At 58.9% G+C, this 15,718-nt stretch overlaps 4 protein-coding genes across 4 annotated transcripts; all 4 read left to right on the top strand.

Moving 5' to 3' along the window:
* Positions 1–1,020: 1,020 nt before the first annotated feature.
* Positions 1,021–3,009, top strand: JKF63_06268 (uncharacterized protein; the record flags this gene model as incomplete). The annotated part of the gene is made up of 1 exon (XM_067902218.1): positions 1,021–3,009. One exon carries the CDS (start codon positions 1,021–1,023, stop codon positions 3,007–3,009), a length of 1,989 nt encoding a protein of 662 aa, XP_067758715.1.
* A 1,229-nt stretch (positions 3,010–4,238) lies between these two features.
* JKF63_06267 (uncharacterized protein) lies at positions 4,239–5,906 on the top strand (the record flags this gene model as incomplete). Its single annotated transcript, XM_067902217.1, has 1 exon — positions 4,239–5,906. The coding sequence occupies one exon, from the start codon at positions 4,239–4,241 to the stop codon at positions 5,904–5,906; it is 1,668 nt and encodes a 555-aa protein (XP_067758714.1).
* A 1,004-nt stretch (positions 5,907–6,910) lies between these two features.
* JKF63_06266 (uncharacterized protein) lies at positions 6,911–8,533 on the top strand (the record flags this gene model as incomplete). The annotated part of the gene is made up of 2 exons (XM_067902216.1): positions 6,911–7,150; positions 7,196–8,533. 2 exons carry the CDS (start codon positions 6,911–6,913, stop codon positions 8,531–8,533), a joined length of 1,578 nt encoding a protein of 525 aa, XP_067758713.1.
* Positions 8,534–9,338: 805 nt separating this feature from the next.
* Positions 9,339–15,596, top strand: JKF63_06265 (uncharacterized protein; the record flags this gene model as incomplete). The annotated part of the gene is made up of 1 exon (XM_067902215.1): positions 9,339–15,596. One exon carries the CDS (start codon positions 9,339–9,341, stop codon positions 15,594–15,596), a length of 6,258 nt encoding a protein of 2,085 aa, XP_067758712.1.
* Between the last annotated feature and the right edge of the window lie 122 nt (positions 15,597–15,718).

Genomic DNA, 15,718 nt, shown 5'->3' with positions numbered 1-15,718 from the left:
TGATCTCTGCGTGTGTGTCTGTGTGTGTGTGTGTACATGCGGTGCTCTTTTCCCCTTGACTTCCCCCTTTTTTTTTCTCCCCTTAACCGTTAGAACCGCGTCCCCCTCCTTCCGTGTGGTTGCGAATGGTTCACCGCTCCGCCGCCTCGGTTCGAGCTTTGGAGAGAAGAAGAGGGGGTGAGAGGAAGATGATCTCTACGCTGTTGTTGAAGATGATTAGAAAACCCCTCGCTCCCGTTTCTTCTGTTTCGCTCACTGTGTGTGTGTGTGTGTGTGGTGCTGCTCCCGCTACAGCAGCCGTATCCCCCCCCCGCCCCACACCCCCACCCACCCACACCCTTCCCCATGTCTGCTCCTGATGTGAATGTCACCGATATTTGTTGTTTTGCTCGCAATGGCTCTCTCCTCTTTTCGACGTCGTCGCTAAGCGCGGGGCTCCACCACCACTCCGGCGTGCCCAACAAATAACCTCACAAGATGAGGGGGAGGAGGAACGGGGGGGGAGTCTCCACGTGTGCGGTGACTAACATGACCTGAAAACAAATGGAAATTTCTTCAGAGGTGATGCGGAGAGAGAGAGAGAGAGGGGGGGGCTCATCGCTCCTCTGACAGCACGCAGCCAGTGGTTCACCCACCCACCCACCACCTCACACACACACACACACACCTCCCTTTCCAGGGGTTCGACCCAAGAGGGAGGGGGGAGGGAGGGGAGGGGACGAACAACCAGCCTGATGGATGCAGCTAAGGTGCTCCCCTGCGCGCGCACTTTTCGATCCCCCACCCACCCCACCCCCACCCCCATCAACAACAGCCGCCTCATTGCCACCCCCTTCCTCCTCCTCCCAATCGTCCCTCTAAAAACACCTACACATTGCGTCATGCACACACGCGCGCCCGCGCAGCGAAAACAGACGACAGTTTTTTTTTGTCACCACACCCCTTTTTTTCTCATTTGTACCACAGGACAGCGCAGCAGCAGGGGACACACACACACACACGCGGTGTGTGCTATATAGGATGAACCAATGCTTCAAGTGCAAGCAGGGTATGGGCACGGTCGTCAGCCGTGATGGGCCATCGAAGTTGTACTGTCCAGACTGTTTCCTCGCCTACTGCGCCGGTGCAGTGCGCGAGAACATCTTTCAGCGGTGCCTCGTGCCGAGTGACACGCCGCTTGCGGTAGCCGTGTCCGGAGGCCCTAACTCGATGCTGCTGCTGCACGAGCTCGGCCAGCTGCGGTGCAAGGCACACGAACAACAACAGCAACGGGTGCAGCACTGGCAGGCATGCGAGCCGGGGCGCCAAACGTCCGAGACGGTATCGTCCACAGTGCAGACATTGTCGGTGTCCAGCCTGCTTTTGTTACCGTTTCACTTGTGTGAAGATGAACTGGTGCTGCCGCCGCCGCCATCCTCATCTCCCTCGACGACAGTCTCACTGCATGAAAGTCGTGGTCGCCATGAGGCAATCGAGCGGGTGCGGTCAACCATGATGGAGCAGTTCACGACACTGCGCAAGTACGTGCAGCAGCAGCCACCGCGGTGGATCTACTACGATGAGGCCTCCAACGGACGCAAGAAAGCGAAAAAGAAGCGGAAGCGCAGTGTCACTGCAGAAATGGGGATGGAGATGGGGCCGGATGCGAACCAGGTGGGTGACGCTTTGCCCGAGGCATCACCGTCTCAGCGACTGGAGCAGCGGCACGCAAAACGGGGCGGTGAGACGGCGGCACGCATGTTTGGCGAGGCGGAGGTGCGCCTGTTTCAATACAGTGATTTCCTTCCGGAGAGCTATCTGAGTGAGTTACGTCATGCCCTGCACGCTAGTCGGCTGCCGCTGTGCGACCGCGAAGCTCTCTATGCCCGTGTGCGGCAACAGACTCTCTGCCGTGCTGCGCAGCGCTTATGCGAAGAGCACCTCCAGCGCGAAGCTGCGGCGGCAGTGGCTGGCAGAACGGCAGACGAAAAAGTCACTCACAGAGACGAGCACGCGTTGTTACCAGACGCGAGCTCGAAAACATGGTCGCACTTGCTTCTCGGCAGCAACGCTGTGCGGTGCGCCACAGCAGCGCTCGAAGCGCTTGTTACAGGCTCCAGCGGCGAGGGCGTCGTACACGGCGCCGGTTTTCGCGGATACACTCACGAAGTTGTTTGTCTTCGCCCCCTGCGCACTATGCTCCCGAAAGAAACCGTCATGTACACGCGTCTCTGTGGTATTTTGTGTGGCTACACGCCTGCGTTGTGCACAGGCACCGCCGCTTCCTCGGTCCACCGCACTGTAGAAAAGTTCGTGCTGACCATGATGACCTCCTACCGCACCATGATCTTCAACGTGCTCAACACAGTGCAGCGACTGGAGGTGCACCCTGCTGCAATGCAGCGGCTCGTGCGTGGCACCGCGAACACCGATGCGTCCCAAGCGCACACCCATCGCGAAGGCTCCGCAATAGTGGAAAGTCTGCAGTCCGTCGGCAAGGCAAGCAGGAGGACTCTTCTGAGTCGGACGGCGCAACAAAATCGCGATAACCTGCGCCAGACTGCGCCTCCGCAGGTGCACCGCGACTCGCGTGGGGTGAAGGCAGAAGAAGCTGACATCAATGGCACCGTCGCGATGTGCTGCGTTTGTGGCCTGCCTGCGTCCGTTCCCGCATGTCAACGTGGTTCGAACGCAAACGCAGAGGTACGCCAGTTGAGCCCCTTTGCGGTGAATGCCACCGACGCAACGAGATTCGGTACGAGCGGAGCACCACCACCCCTTTCCGCTGTTGCGGTTGCCGATCCCCAATCAGATAACCGAGCGGAGATGGTTCGTTGCTTCGTCTGCTACGCCTGCCGAACCCTGGCAGATGCTTGGCCACCATCGATCTTTGGGGCGGCGGACAGCACAAAAGACGACGGAACCCTTCAACATGGACACCGCACCGCGGCGTCGGTGACGGTGACGGCGCACAACAATGCCAAGTCACCCACATCTTCGACCCTTCGGCTGTGTGAGCTCTTCCACTGACAACTAATGCGATCAGGCCATCCCAAACCTCCTTCCCCCCTTCACCCCCCCCTCCCCTACGCATGCACGCACACACACACACACGACGTATAACAACAAACGATTAAATCAGGACTGAAGGAAGGGGGGAACAAACAAACAAAATTCGATGGAAACGAATATGCGAGAGTACCGCATGTGCACCGCATGTTTGTACACACCACCACACATTTACAGCTCTGCGGTACTGCTAACCCAAGGGACCCCCCACAATAAGTGAAACGGGACGATGCCATTGTCGTCTCTGTTCTGTCTCGTTTTGAACCCTTCCACTCTCTCTCTCTCTCTCCCTCCCTCTCCCACTTTGATGGCGGCAGCTTTTGCTTTTTCTGGCATTGTATTTATCTGTCCAGCCCCAAATGAATGCCAGTCACCCCCCCCCACAGTGTGGTGGGTCTCACAGGGTCTAGCAATTCACCTTTTGTAGAGATGCCAAGACGCCGGCAGCGCCCACCTCACCCGATCCGTGTTTGCTCGGGGCATGGTGGCTGCGAACAAGAGAGTGCCGGCGGGAGAGGTCTTGCTTAGCGATGTGTCAAAAGGGGAAACACTTGCGGTCATGATGATGCCTCTGCAAGCCCTCCCCCACATTGATCAACAATCCAACAAATATTGACACACCAACCCCTGACAGCAGTGTTTGACTGGGGCGGAGAGGAGAGGAGAGGAGAGGAGAGAGGCTCCTGCTTCCCCCCGGCTCTCAGCGCTGTCGTGAGACGGGACCCCCTGATACACAGACGTAACTTCTCTGCGCACGCGCTGCCAGTCACAGCATGCGTCGTGTGTCCAGATCCCAACAAGGCACCCTGAAATCAGTAGAGCCAAGGGCGTTTGAGGAAGAAGTCAAAAGGAAATCAAAATCTGCTCACTCCACCAACGTATGTATAAATGTGTGTGTGTGTGTGTGTATCTACACCACCACCACCACCACCACCACCACTGGCGTACTTTGACCCGCTGCTCATCCGTATGTCTACGCAGTGACAAATTCTCAACTCCTCTCTTTCCCCCTTCCCTCATCCCATCCCCCCCCCCGTCTCATTCCAATTACCCTCGTTGATGGGGGAGGAAGGAGGGGAGAGGGGTTCTGTACTGGACACAAGTCGAAAAAAAGCGAACGGGGAGCGTGCGTGTGCGTGTGTCAAGTGTGAACGTTACGTACACTTCTATATAAAACTCTAGTCGATGTCATGGCGCAATGCCTTCCCTTGACCACCGTCTTGCGGCATCCGCTCGCCTCGAAGCGATGCATTATAGTATTTAATGAGAACGGCGAGGAGACGAAGGAGCTGTTCGAGCTGCTCTCCCGCTACGAGGCTGTAACGTCGATTGGCCGGGGAAGCTACGGTTTTGTCTGCTCCGCCCGCGACAACGACCTTGTAGAGGCCTTCAATTTGAGGCCGCCACAGGAGTACGAGGACGCCTCGCTAACGCCGGAGGAACGAGAGGTAGTTTACGACACCCACACCCTCGTTGCTATCAAAAAACTGCGTCAACTATTCGAACACAATCAACCGCGCATGTGGCTGTGCGCCACTCGAGAAATCCAACTCATGATGGCCTTCCAGCACGATAACGTCATGTCGGCAACCGACTTCTTCATTCCTCTTGGCGATGTAGATACGATGACGTACGACTCAATCCTGCACCTGCAGCACACCTTCGAAGGTGTCTACGTGGTTATGAAAAAAATGGACTACACGTTACGTGAGGTGCTCGACTCTGTGACGGTGACGGCGGGAGAATTGGCTCCGGCGTACGAGACGTGGTTGCAGCGGCTGAAACGGTGGAAGCCCGGAGACGGCGATATGAACATCGATACCGGTGACACTCCCCCCTCGGCGCAGGCATCGACGGAGCAACACCGAAGCACGGAACGTAGCGGTGGCCGAGGTACAGGGGATAGCGGCGACGATGCAGGAGAAGGGGAGGGGGGCCCTGTGTGTTGCCCGCTGACAAGGGCACCGCTACACACCCTCGCACGCGACTACCGACAGTATATTTTGTATCAGATACTCCGCGGTGTCGGTTACCTCCACCTGTGCCCTGTAATTCACCGAGACTTGAAGCCGGAGAACATCATGGTGAACCGCTGCTACGGCACCTGCATCACTGACTTTGGCCAGGGCCGCGATGTCAGGCTCAACACAACAGCCGACTATGTACAGACCGTCCTGGATAACTGCACCCAGTGGTACGCTGCCCCAGAAACGCTGACGGTCTCCAGCGATAACTCCATGGGGTTTCTAGACCACGACAGCTTCCACGGCGTTGATGTTTGGTCGATTGGGTGCATTGCCGCGGAAATGCTGATCGGCCGCCCCATTTTTTACACCACCTCCATGGGCGGCAGGCAGCAACTACTGAGTATTTTTCACGTGCTGGGCGAGCCCTCCGCAAGCGCGATTAGGTCCATCGCCGAGTATCGTGACGACGAGACAAAGAAACTCTTCATCGATTCTGTAGAAAAATTAGTCAAGACAGCACCTCCGTCGAACACCGTCACACCAAGTCTAGCGGAGCTCCTGCGGAGTCCCTATGGCGACGAGGATGAGGATGAGGTACGTCTCATCATTGACTGCCTACGCTGGGACCCGCGGGAGCGCATCACGATTCAGCAAGCGCTGCAGAGTCCGTTCTTCTTGAAGAACGGGTATAACCCGGTGATTGACCCAGACGATACAGCCAAGCGTGTGCCTTCAGTGCGACCTGAGGACATATCGGAGCCGGTGAGCGGGCGAGCGTTTCTGTGGAACCTCTTTCTTGAGCGTCATCCTGAGGTGAAAGAGCTGTGGAGATCTCTTGTGGATAAACACGAAGAGGAGATGAACGCCAAGGAGGCAGCAGTGAAAACCTGAGTAAGGGGGAAGTGGGGAGGGAGGGAGGGAGGAGGAATGGGGCGCACGTAGCAGCGCGCACGCACGAACACTGTTGGTAGCGAGAGGAGCACCGCCGTCCCTTATTGGATTTCGCCTTGTTGTATATCTGGGCATTGAACGCATTGGAGAGAGGAGTGTCCTCGCATGCACAACCAATGGAGGTGACGCTTTGCGAGGAGGGGGGGGGCGGGGCGGGGGAGAGAGAAACGATATGAATAGGTCGAATTCTGACACACTCATGTCTACTGTCCCACGTAGCAGCAGCCCCCCCCCTCCCCTCCCCCCTGGTGTCTTCACGCAGAACTTTTCGTCCGTACTTACTTCCTCGCCCCCTCCCACACCCTATTGCAGGACGGCTGTCAACACTACTGTTACGAATGCAGTGCACAGCCTCTCAGTTGTTTCTTCTTGACGTGTGGACGACAAAACTGAGCCCCCTCTTCTGTCGGAGCTCCTCTCTCTCTCTTTGGCGTTTGGGTGCAATACACACATACATATCCGTGGGCGTGTATATAGGACCATCATGTACGTACGTGAAGGTGGGATGTATTGGCCGGTGCTTCTCTTTTGCTTTCTGGGAAGTACGTGGATGAGGGGGAGTGGAGGGGGAGGGGAAGGGGGCGCGCTGTAGGGCATCATCCATCGAAACACACGAATGACCCTTCACCCTCCACCCATTTGGCCCCGTCCGCCCGCCATCCACGCACACAATCACCATACTTCTTCGTTCCCCCCCCCACTCTTTTTTTTCCCCGCGGTGTTTCCCCGTCATTTATTCGCCTAAGCAGGAGCAAGAGACCGACCAGCCCTTCGCCATAGGGTGGTCCATCCATGCGTGTATGCGTTGCGCATAACCGCGAACACACGCACACACGCGCAAATTATATGTATATGTATACACACACGCACACGTGTACGCAGACGTACTTGAGTCACACCCTTTTTTCTTTTTTTTAAGCGTAACGGCTTTGATGATCGTGTCCATGTCTCATCCCGATACCCTCTCCGACACGACACCGGTCGTCATCAACTTTGTCAACGACCTCGCCGCTGCGCGAACGTCGTCTGGAAGCGACTATGGCGCACAACAGGACCGCCGCTTGAGGCCGGGTTGCCAGCCGGTCATGGGCAATGTCTTTCTTACAAGTCTGCCCTCTCTCTCGAGGTTGGCACGTAAGCGCCAACTTCTTCTGCAAACTGTCAAGTCCCCAGTTTCTTCTTCGGCAGCGTCTATAACACCGCCAACAGGAAACGAGGGGGCGCTGCAGTGTCCTTCGGCACCTGCGACAGCACGTAACGCAGTCTTCGTGCGGATGGTGCTCTCTCTCCGTGGAGGCGCAAAGAAGGAGGCCGCCATGGCCACACGCGCTCCTGTCTCGGGCGATGGCGAAGCCTCTCAGCAAACCGAGCCGCTGCCGTGGTGGACTTCGAGCTCTGCGTCGAATGAGAGCGCGCAGGACGTTGTGTACGATGTCCAGTGCATGAGCGACACTGATGTTCGGAATCAGGAACGTGTGTCCGGTGGGAACCACGTCGTCCTCACTGCCATCCCCTGCCGCATCGTCCTGCGTTCGAAACCGGTGCCTGTTCTCTCCTCAGCGCTGGTACATGAGTTGGCATTGGACGCTCAGCTCTGTGCTACCGCTGCGTCGGGAAGCGATGACCACGCCAGGACGCGGGATACAAACAAGAGCGAGGACGTGGGTGCCGAGGCAGTCTCTGGCTCGTGCGTGGCGCGTGCCTTGAAAGCTTTCGATGCCTGCGTGAACCACCACGAAAGGGCGTGCCTGTGTCAAATAGCTGACGTTGTAGAGTCGCTGCAGCGGCTTCTTGAGCAGCCTGACACAGAAATACGAGGAACCGGTGAGCGAGCAGGTGAAGACTTGTCTTCTCAAGGACCCAACGATGACGCTTCTCGTCTAGGCAGCTCTGTCTCGCCACTCCACGAGTGGACTATAGACGTTCCCATTTATGGTGTGGTGATCTGCATCGAGGACACGCAGGCTACTCGGCTAGAACGTGTGCGCCGCCTCACCACCCCGCTGATGAAAGCAGCGACTGGCTGCAGTAACGCGGCCGGGGGGCCTCTCGGACCTGTAACGCAGGCCCTTGCAAAGCTGCACACCTGGTGCACCGCATCGACGGCGTTGGCGTCAGTCACCCAAAGTGCGTCCCTCAGCACACCTGCTCCAACACCAGAACTACGGCCACTCACGAGCTCACAAGTGGCGGAGCTGCACCAACTTGTTGTAGGACATCTCGAAAACCCTCAGGCCCACACTCCAAGTCTCCAAGAGTCGGGCTATTCTGCCGCTGTGAATAACAGCACTCCTCGGGCTTTGCCAGCTCCTGCTTGTATCGTGCACTGCCAGCTCGGTGTATCACGCAGCCCCAGCGTCGTGATGCTCTTCTACATGGATGTGTTTGTGACACAGCTGCGCATGGCTGTGTCAGCGGCGGCAGCGCCTATGGAAATCTTCTACGGCCTTCAAAATGCGCTGGTGCAAGCGCGCCATCGAGTTCAACCAAATGTCTGCTTCGCCGCTCAACTCCTTTCGCTATGGAACAAGTTGATGCACCCCAACACACCGATCGAGACCACGTGAGTTGTGGAAAAGTAAACCCACTACAACCACCTATCCACACACACACACACCTGCACCAGAGCCTCTTATGCGGTGTTTGCCATCATCCAAAGAGCTGACCCCCACCACCACCACCACCACTTTGGACACATGGGTGCGCTCCGTCCAGCGCGCAGGTGGACACCCGTCCTTCACAGAAACCCAAACCAAATGCAAACGTTCAAGCACACACGCATTCTGGAGAGGAAGGGAGAAGGGACACACACATACACATATGCATATATGTATATATATATATATATGTGTGTGTTGGAAGGGGGGGGTGGGGAGGGAGAAGACGAGAGGAGAGGTGCACAAAACATGCGACACTACTTCATAAACGCAGGTGAGCACCGCATGGCACTCCTCCCAAACCCTCCACTCTCCTCCTCTCCTTCGCCCCTGCATCACCTCTTTGCTTTCTTTACCTCACCGTCTTCTTCTACACTACAAACCTGTTCCCTGTTTTATTCTATTTTTTTTCCTCCCATGGCCATCACACCGGTGTGGGTGGGTCTCGATTGGTGTGGTGGCGTCGTCTCTCTCTCTCTCTCAACCCCCCCCCCCTCACTCACTCACTCACTCGGGGGGGAGCGGAATCCTCTGTGGGGCAGCAACAGCAGCGGTGTGGAACAACAGCAATAAAAGGAGGCGTGAGTGTGTGCAACCACTTCTGTGGCATCTTCCTCTCCCTCTCCCCCACCCCCACATACACACACACACACCTTCGTACATCTTTTATTCCCCCACCCCTTTTTTTTTCGGTGTCCATCTCTCTTCGTTGAATATGGCGACACTAAAAGTAACCGTTCACGAAGCGCGTGACCTCCCGATCATGGACCGGACAACGGGGTTGGCCGACCCATACGTGGTAGTTAAGCTCGATGACATGGAACACACAACCAACATTGCACGTTGCACCCGAAACCCGGTCTGGGAGCACGACGTGCGCTTCGACACGGCCGACCTCCTCGTACTGCAGGAGGACCCTTTGGAAATACGCGTCTACGACCACGACATCATCAGCCGCGATGACATTATAGGGATGGTGCTGCTGGACTGCAACAGCATCATCTACCGCGCCAACCCGATGGTGTCCGGGTGGTTCCCGCTACTCGACTCCGACGCCGGGCTCCACGGCGACCTCCGTCTTACCATCCGCATCAAGTTCCATGCGGCTGAGAACCCGCTGGCGCCGGCGCTGCCTGTGCGGAACGTGCGCCGACTTGACCCCCGAGTCGCGGAGTGCGTGTCATCACCGCCAGGTACCGTACGAGGTGGTGGTCGTGGCCACGGCCCCCACCCGAGCAGTGACCTCCAGGCAAATGAAACCAGCATCAGCCTCCCAATGGCGGCATCAGGGTATTGTCCCAACCCAACGACGACGACGACGCAGGGCGGTGGCGACAACCAAAACATCGGCGCTGAGCAAAACCAACGGGGCCCCCTCAATGAACTGTGCAGCGCTTTGGTGAACAGTGCTAACATAAACAGCAACAACGCGAGCGTGAACCTGTCGACAGCTGGTGCTGGTCACCGTCAGCACCACCGCACGCACCTATCGTTTTCTCGGCAAGCAGCAGGTGCCCGGGGCCCGCTCAAGTCACCGAGGCAGGGCCCCTCCCGCAGCGGCGGGCCTCATGACACGTGCACCAGCGCCTCCGCCCTCACGAACGGAAATTTCTGCCCGGCAACCAATAGCTTCAGCGTCACCGCCGCAAACGGCCCCGCCAATCTTATGCCGGGTTCCAGCGCCCTTTTTTCCCCCCACGACTCATCCCTCTTGCTCCCCGGCCCACCCGGCGCCGCCACCGCCGCCGCCAACACAACGACGGCTACTGCGGCGGCGGCCATGGAGAAGCCCACGACCGCTGCGATGCCACTGCCTCTTCCCTCGCCTGCACTTTTCCCCTTCCTGGTGGAACAGGATTTGGACCCGTTACGGGCAGCCCGCGTGGACCACCCGACACTCGCAGCGGAAGAAGAGGGTGTCTTCGTGTTTAGCGTTTGGCGGCTCGACCCGGCGGTGTTTCGCGTGGAGTCGACGCGCAGCATGATGGAGGAACTTATTGTCAAGGCCGACCCTGAGCACATGCGCTTTACCAACCTGCGCAGCAGCCGCAGCATCAACGATGCCCGCGTCATTCAACTGTTCAAACTGAGCGGCAAGGTTCGCCGGCAACTCGCGCGCAAGGTGGTCGAGCTCCAATGCAATGCGGTTCTTGGATACGTGGAAGAGTTCGACATGGAGCCGAACGGTATCATTGTTCGAGCGTACGGAACACCCTGTGTCGTTTCCCGCGTGAAGTACGTTGACCAGCACAAAATGGAGGCTCTTCTGCGCGGCAAGTCGTGGTATATCCAGTCGAACATGATGGCCGCGTACCAGGCAGAGTTCCCCGGTGCATCACTGCCTGTGGCGCAACAGCAGCCACGCAACTCTCTGTCACCCTCATACAATGTGTCTCCAATCGTGAAGAACGGAGGAGGGCCAGGGTACACCGGCGGCGCCCCCACCCAGGCCGCCACTCCATTGGGACCGATTATTTTAGCGAAGACCCTCACATCTGGCAATCTGATACCACCGCAGTCGCCGCCCTCACCAACTCCCAACGCGTCCTCTGACCTCATGACAGCGCGCGATCGTCTGCTGCCTCCCCCTACCTCGCCACTTAGCACCTCGGCACGGGAGCAGCACTCCAGCCAGGCTGCGGACGTAGTGTCAGAGGTGATGACACCACTTTTGGGCTTGGGGGCAGCTGCGTCAACGCCAATCCATTCGATGGGCTCAATACCAAAGGCACACACGACAGCCGTGGTGACGACAGGCGATGGAGTCGGCGGATTAGGCGTGCCCCCGCTGTCACTCGAGAACGGGACTGTCGTGAGAGAGTCTAGCGAAGCTGCACCAGCCTCCGCCCTGGCTGGCGCGCACGGTGCCCACTCCACACTGCACCACCCGTTGCAGGTGGTGGCCCCTTCCACCCTCGCCGACAACTCGCTGTGCTCACCCCAGACCGCGGGTCAATGCTTCTTAGCGTACCCCATGGACGACCCCACATTGTTGTCGTCTGAAGTGCTGGCTCCGCAGAAGCAGGCACCGTCCCATGCAAACCTGATGCGAAGCAACCCAACCGACACAGCGGCGGCGGCCATCGCACCCGGACCGGGGCTCGCACCAACAGCGGCCGCCCCACCGCCGACAAATGCACCAGCCGCTGGAGGCGGTACAGCGGCTGGTGGTGGACCACCGGCACGTGTTATTATTTCGATACTCACCGTCAAGGACCTTCCGGCCGGCTCTATCCACCACATCGGTGGCTACATATGTGCCCGCTCTGTCAAGATTGTCTCGCGAGTCAAGTCGCGACAGATCATCTCCCAGGAGCGCGATGCGTGGTGGATGGAGCTACGCGAGGAACTGCGCGCCAATGCCCGCGCGTTTCATTGCAATACGGTGCTAGGCTACGAAGAGGAGACACAGTATCACGAAGACGTCGTTTTACTTTCCTTGTATGGCACAGCGGTGATGCTCGACATGTCCGCCGCATCACTGCGCGCCGGTCCCGAACACCTGTTTCGCTGGCAGAAGCAGCGCGTCGCGTCGAAGCGCAACTGTGCCCTTCTGCATATCTATGAAGAACCGCGTCGGAAGGGCGGCGGTCATGGTCTCCTCGGCAACGGCGTCGGCGATCTCCTGATGCACAACGTTTGTAGCATCTGCCACTGCAAGCCTGTTCCACATGTGGTGCTTGCTGGGTGCACACTGCCCGTCGAGCTGAACTGCGAGGCACCACCGCGCCTTGTGCAGGTGGTCGTGTCGAAACCGAAGGCTAACGTGAAGGGTGTGGAGCTCGCCATGGCAGTATCGCAGGCGCTTCCCTTCATTGAGTTCGCCTTGCACAAGCAGCTCCTCTTCAGCCTCCGCTTGCAACAACTCAACGCATGCTTCTCACTCCGGGTCTCCATCGTGGTCGGGCACGACGCCATTGTCGGCATGCTGACAGGATCGGGCTGCCGTCTGGAAGGCTTGCCCGTTCCCCGACTGCCGCGGGTGTCGGTGGTGGATCAGCAAATAGCGCACAAGGAGATTGTGGTGAAGCTTCGCGACGTAATCGCCTCACGCCGACGTCGCCGCAACAACGCACACACCAGCAGTAGCAGTAGCAGCAGCAGCAGTAGTCGAAGCACTTCGTCGTCGTCGTCCACTTCGTCTTCCAGCAGCAGTTCTTTGAGGCCTCCTGCGGGGGGGCCATCATTTGGGATGGCAAGCGCCCATGGTCTCGTGCCGTTGTCAGCGTCAGCAACTACAAAGCGGCGCAGTGAGGATCCTGGAGAGGATGCTCGTGGTGTCCCGCCAGCTGGCACGAAGACGTCCGCAGCCGCCGTCACCGCACATTCTTCCTCGACGTCCTCATCACGACGCACTCACTCCCGCTCGTCATCTGTGGGCAAGCGGCACAAGCGTAATCGCCGTCGGCGTCGGCACCACACACGGCGCAGGCGCCACGCTCAGCGAGAAAAGCGCAACGCGTCCTCTTCGCCGTCACGTGACTCCTCACATTTCTCCTCGGCAAAAGACGCGCTTTGGGCACCAACATTGCGAAGTGCATCGCTGCACAGCAACCGAAGCGACGCCACCGCGGCCGAGCAGACGCAGAAGCAACGCCGACACCGTTGCACGCGTGTCTCTCCCATTGCCGAAACGGCCACGTCGTCCGAGTCACAATTGAATGTCTTGTCCTCCTCAACGTCATCGTCGTCGTCGTCACGCTCGTCGAGGTCGTACAGCTCCTCCCGCTCATCACCCTCGATCGCCTCTTTGCAGTCCTGGGTGCCGACGGAGTCGAGTGAGACGGATGAGGATGTCTATGCGTCAGCCGATGGGTGGCGCACAACCAGTGGCGGCATGCGGACAAAGGCACGGGATTACGTGGTGAAGATCGACGATGTCGAAGAGGCGGACATGATACTGGGCATGGTGGATGCGACGAACTTCGAGGACGGGGTTCTGCTTACACTGCCATACGTCCCGGACAGCGCCAACGTGTTCGACTGGCAAGAACGCATCGTCTTGGACCGGCGCTACTCGCGTGGGGGAGCCGGTGCCGCTGCGCAGATGAGCAGCGCGATCTCGGGAGGTACCCCTGGCCCATATGGCGCCCCTGGGCACAACAGTGCTCTGGGAGCCAGTATGATGGCTGGACGCGGTGCTGGCCACTGCGCCAGCGATCCAGCATGTGCAGCGACCAGCGGGGACGGCACGAGCGCCGGTGGTGTATTTTCCCCCGCTGGTCGCATGACGCTCACAACTCGGCTGCTCAACGAATACTGCGCAGACGCCAAACGCGCCTTCGTACACCGGGCATGTCGTATGGCGATGCGCACTGGACAGCCGCTGTGCATGCGTGTTGTGAACCTGCGAGTGGAAATGATGTTTGTGCCGAACTGCTCTGATCTGCAGCTGAGGCTCGAGGGCTGCGTGATGGTGGCCAGCGATGTCGGCGCGCGGCAGCTCCGCCAGCTCGAAGATCGCGCCTTTCGCATCTGCATGCATTACACAATGGAGTCCCTCTCGGGGCTGTGGCAATACCAGCAACAGCAGCAGTATTCAAGTCAGGCAGGCCACAGCAATCAAGGCGGCAGCTCCGCGGCGGGACAGCGTGCCGCTGGTGCCACCCATGTCATGGTCACCAACGGGGTCACCTCTGGCAAAGGCACGCCTCACCTGCGATGGGGAACTCAAGCACCTGCGCCTTCTCCCTTGGCAGGAGACGCCATGAGTAACAACCTCGCCAGCAGCCTCTCGGCTGGGTCCGCCGCGATTGCCGCTGCTGGTGCAGCTCAGACGCTGACATCCCAGAGCCCGCCACTTACATCGATCCCCCCCCAACTCGCTGCCTATGCGGCCGTGTACGCAACACAAAACCACAATGGCCATGCGGCGAGCTCGGTGAACGGCATTCAAGCGATGAGCTCGGTACTGGCCACGATACACTCCGCTCCGGCGTACTTCGATGCACGGCGATTGTTTATAACGAGCACCGCGCCCTTCTCCTTGCCGTACGTGCAGGACATCACCGTGCCACCGCTGCGCGTGTGGAGCGGTGTCGCTACCGCGGTCTCGGAAGACACCGCCGCCCCAGTTCGGCACACATCGACCTACGCCGAGTACCATGACAGCCGCAGCTCGCGCACAACCTCGCTGTCGCGGCGCTGGAAAGCGTTTGTACAGGCAGCCGGGCACTCCATCAAGAGTCTTGTTGACCGTGCCACCGCTAGTGGCACCGGAGATCGGCGGATGCAACAGCAGCAGCGGCAGCGGTTGTCCTCATCCGCTATGGGAAACGCCTCCGCTAGGGTTGGAGAAGAAAACGGCCGGTGGCATGTGTCGATTGGTGACACGAATGGCGATCCATCTTCCATGACCGACGCCACACGCGACGCCAACTACTGTAACCCTGCCGCGCGTCTGCCGAAGGACATTTCGCAGCTGCAGACGCTTATCCCCGTGGTGCTCTTCACCCCACTTGACTACGTCGCTGGGCGCTCCATTGTGCGCTACCTTGGCCGCCTCTCGCAGCACTTCATTCGCGAAGACGACGACACCGATACCGGCGATGACCTCAATATGTTCTTCCAGCGTGCGGAAACGGAAATTATGTGCGTGGTGCAGGCTCTTGTGCGGCTGATGGGTGGCAACGCGCTCCTGAAGCACCGCATCGTGTACCACGAGATCTGCGACTCCGATGGCTCCGGCAGCGCCTTTCTGTTCGCAACGGTCACGGGCGATGTGGTCCAGGTGAGTGACACCGTGTACTGGGGAAGGCACGCGCAGCATCAACTGCGGCAGAAAGATGGCAACTGGCGAAAGAACGGGAAGGACGTTGCCGCGGGTGCTTTCTCTGACGACGACAGTTATAGCGACGACGCCGGCAGCGGCGAGGTCATAAGCGCGTCAGCTCCGGCAGTTTCGAACATGCACCGGCAGGGGTCGACTGCACCGGCTCTGTCCGACAGCGAAAAGCTTCACTTCGAAAGCTGACCAGGTTGCCCCAACGGCAGCAGCTACTAGAGCGACACAGCGAGGCGAAGCACCGTGACAGGTTCACTTCAGGGGGGGGGGGGCGGGGGGGAAGAGGGGGCGAGAGTGCTGGTTAGTTGGCC

The sequence above is a fragment of the Porcisia hertigi genome, chromosome 13 (genome assembly GCF_017918235.1).
Source record: "Porcisia hertigi strain C119 chromosome 13, whole genome shotgun sequence".
Taxonomy (NCBI): Eukaryota; Euglenozoa; class Kinetoplastea; order Trypanosomatida; family Trypanosomatidae; genus Porcisia; species Porcisia hertigi.
Note: the sequence above shows the minus strand (reverse complement) of the source record. Positions and strands in the feature narration are given on the sequence as shown.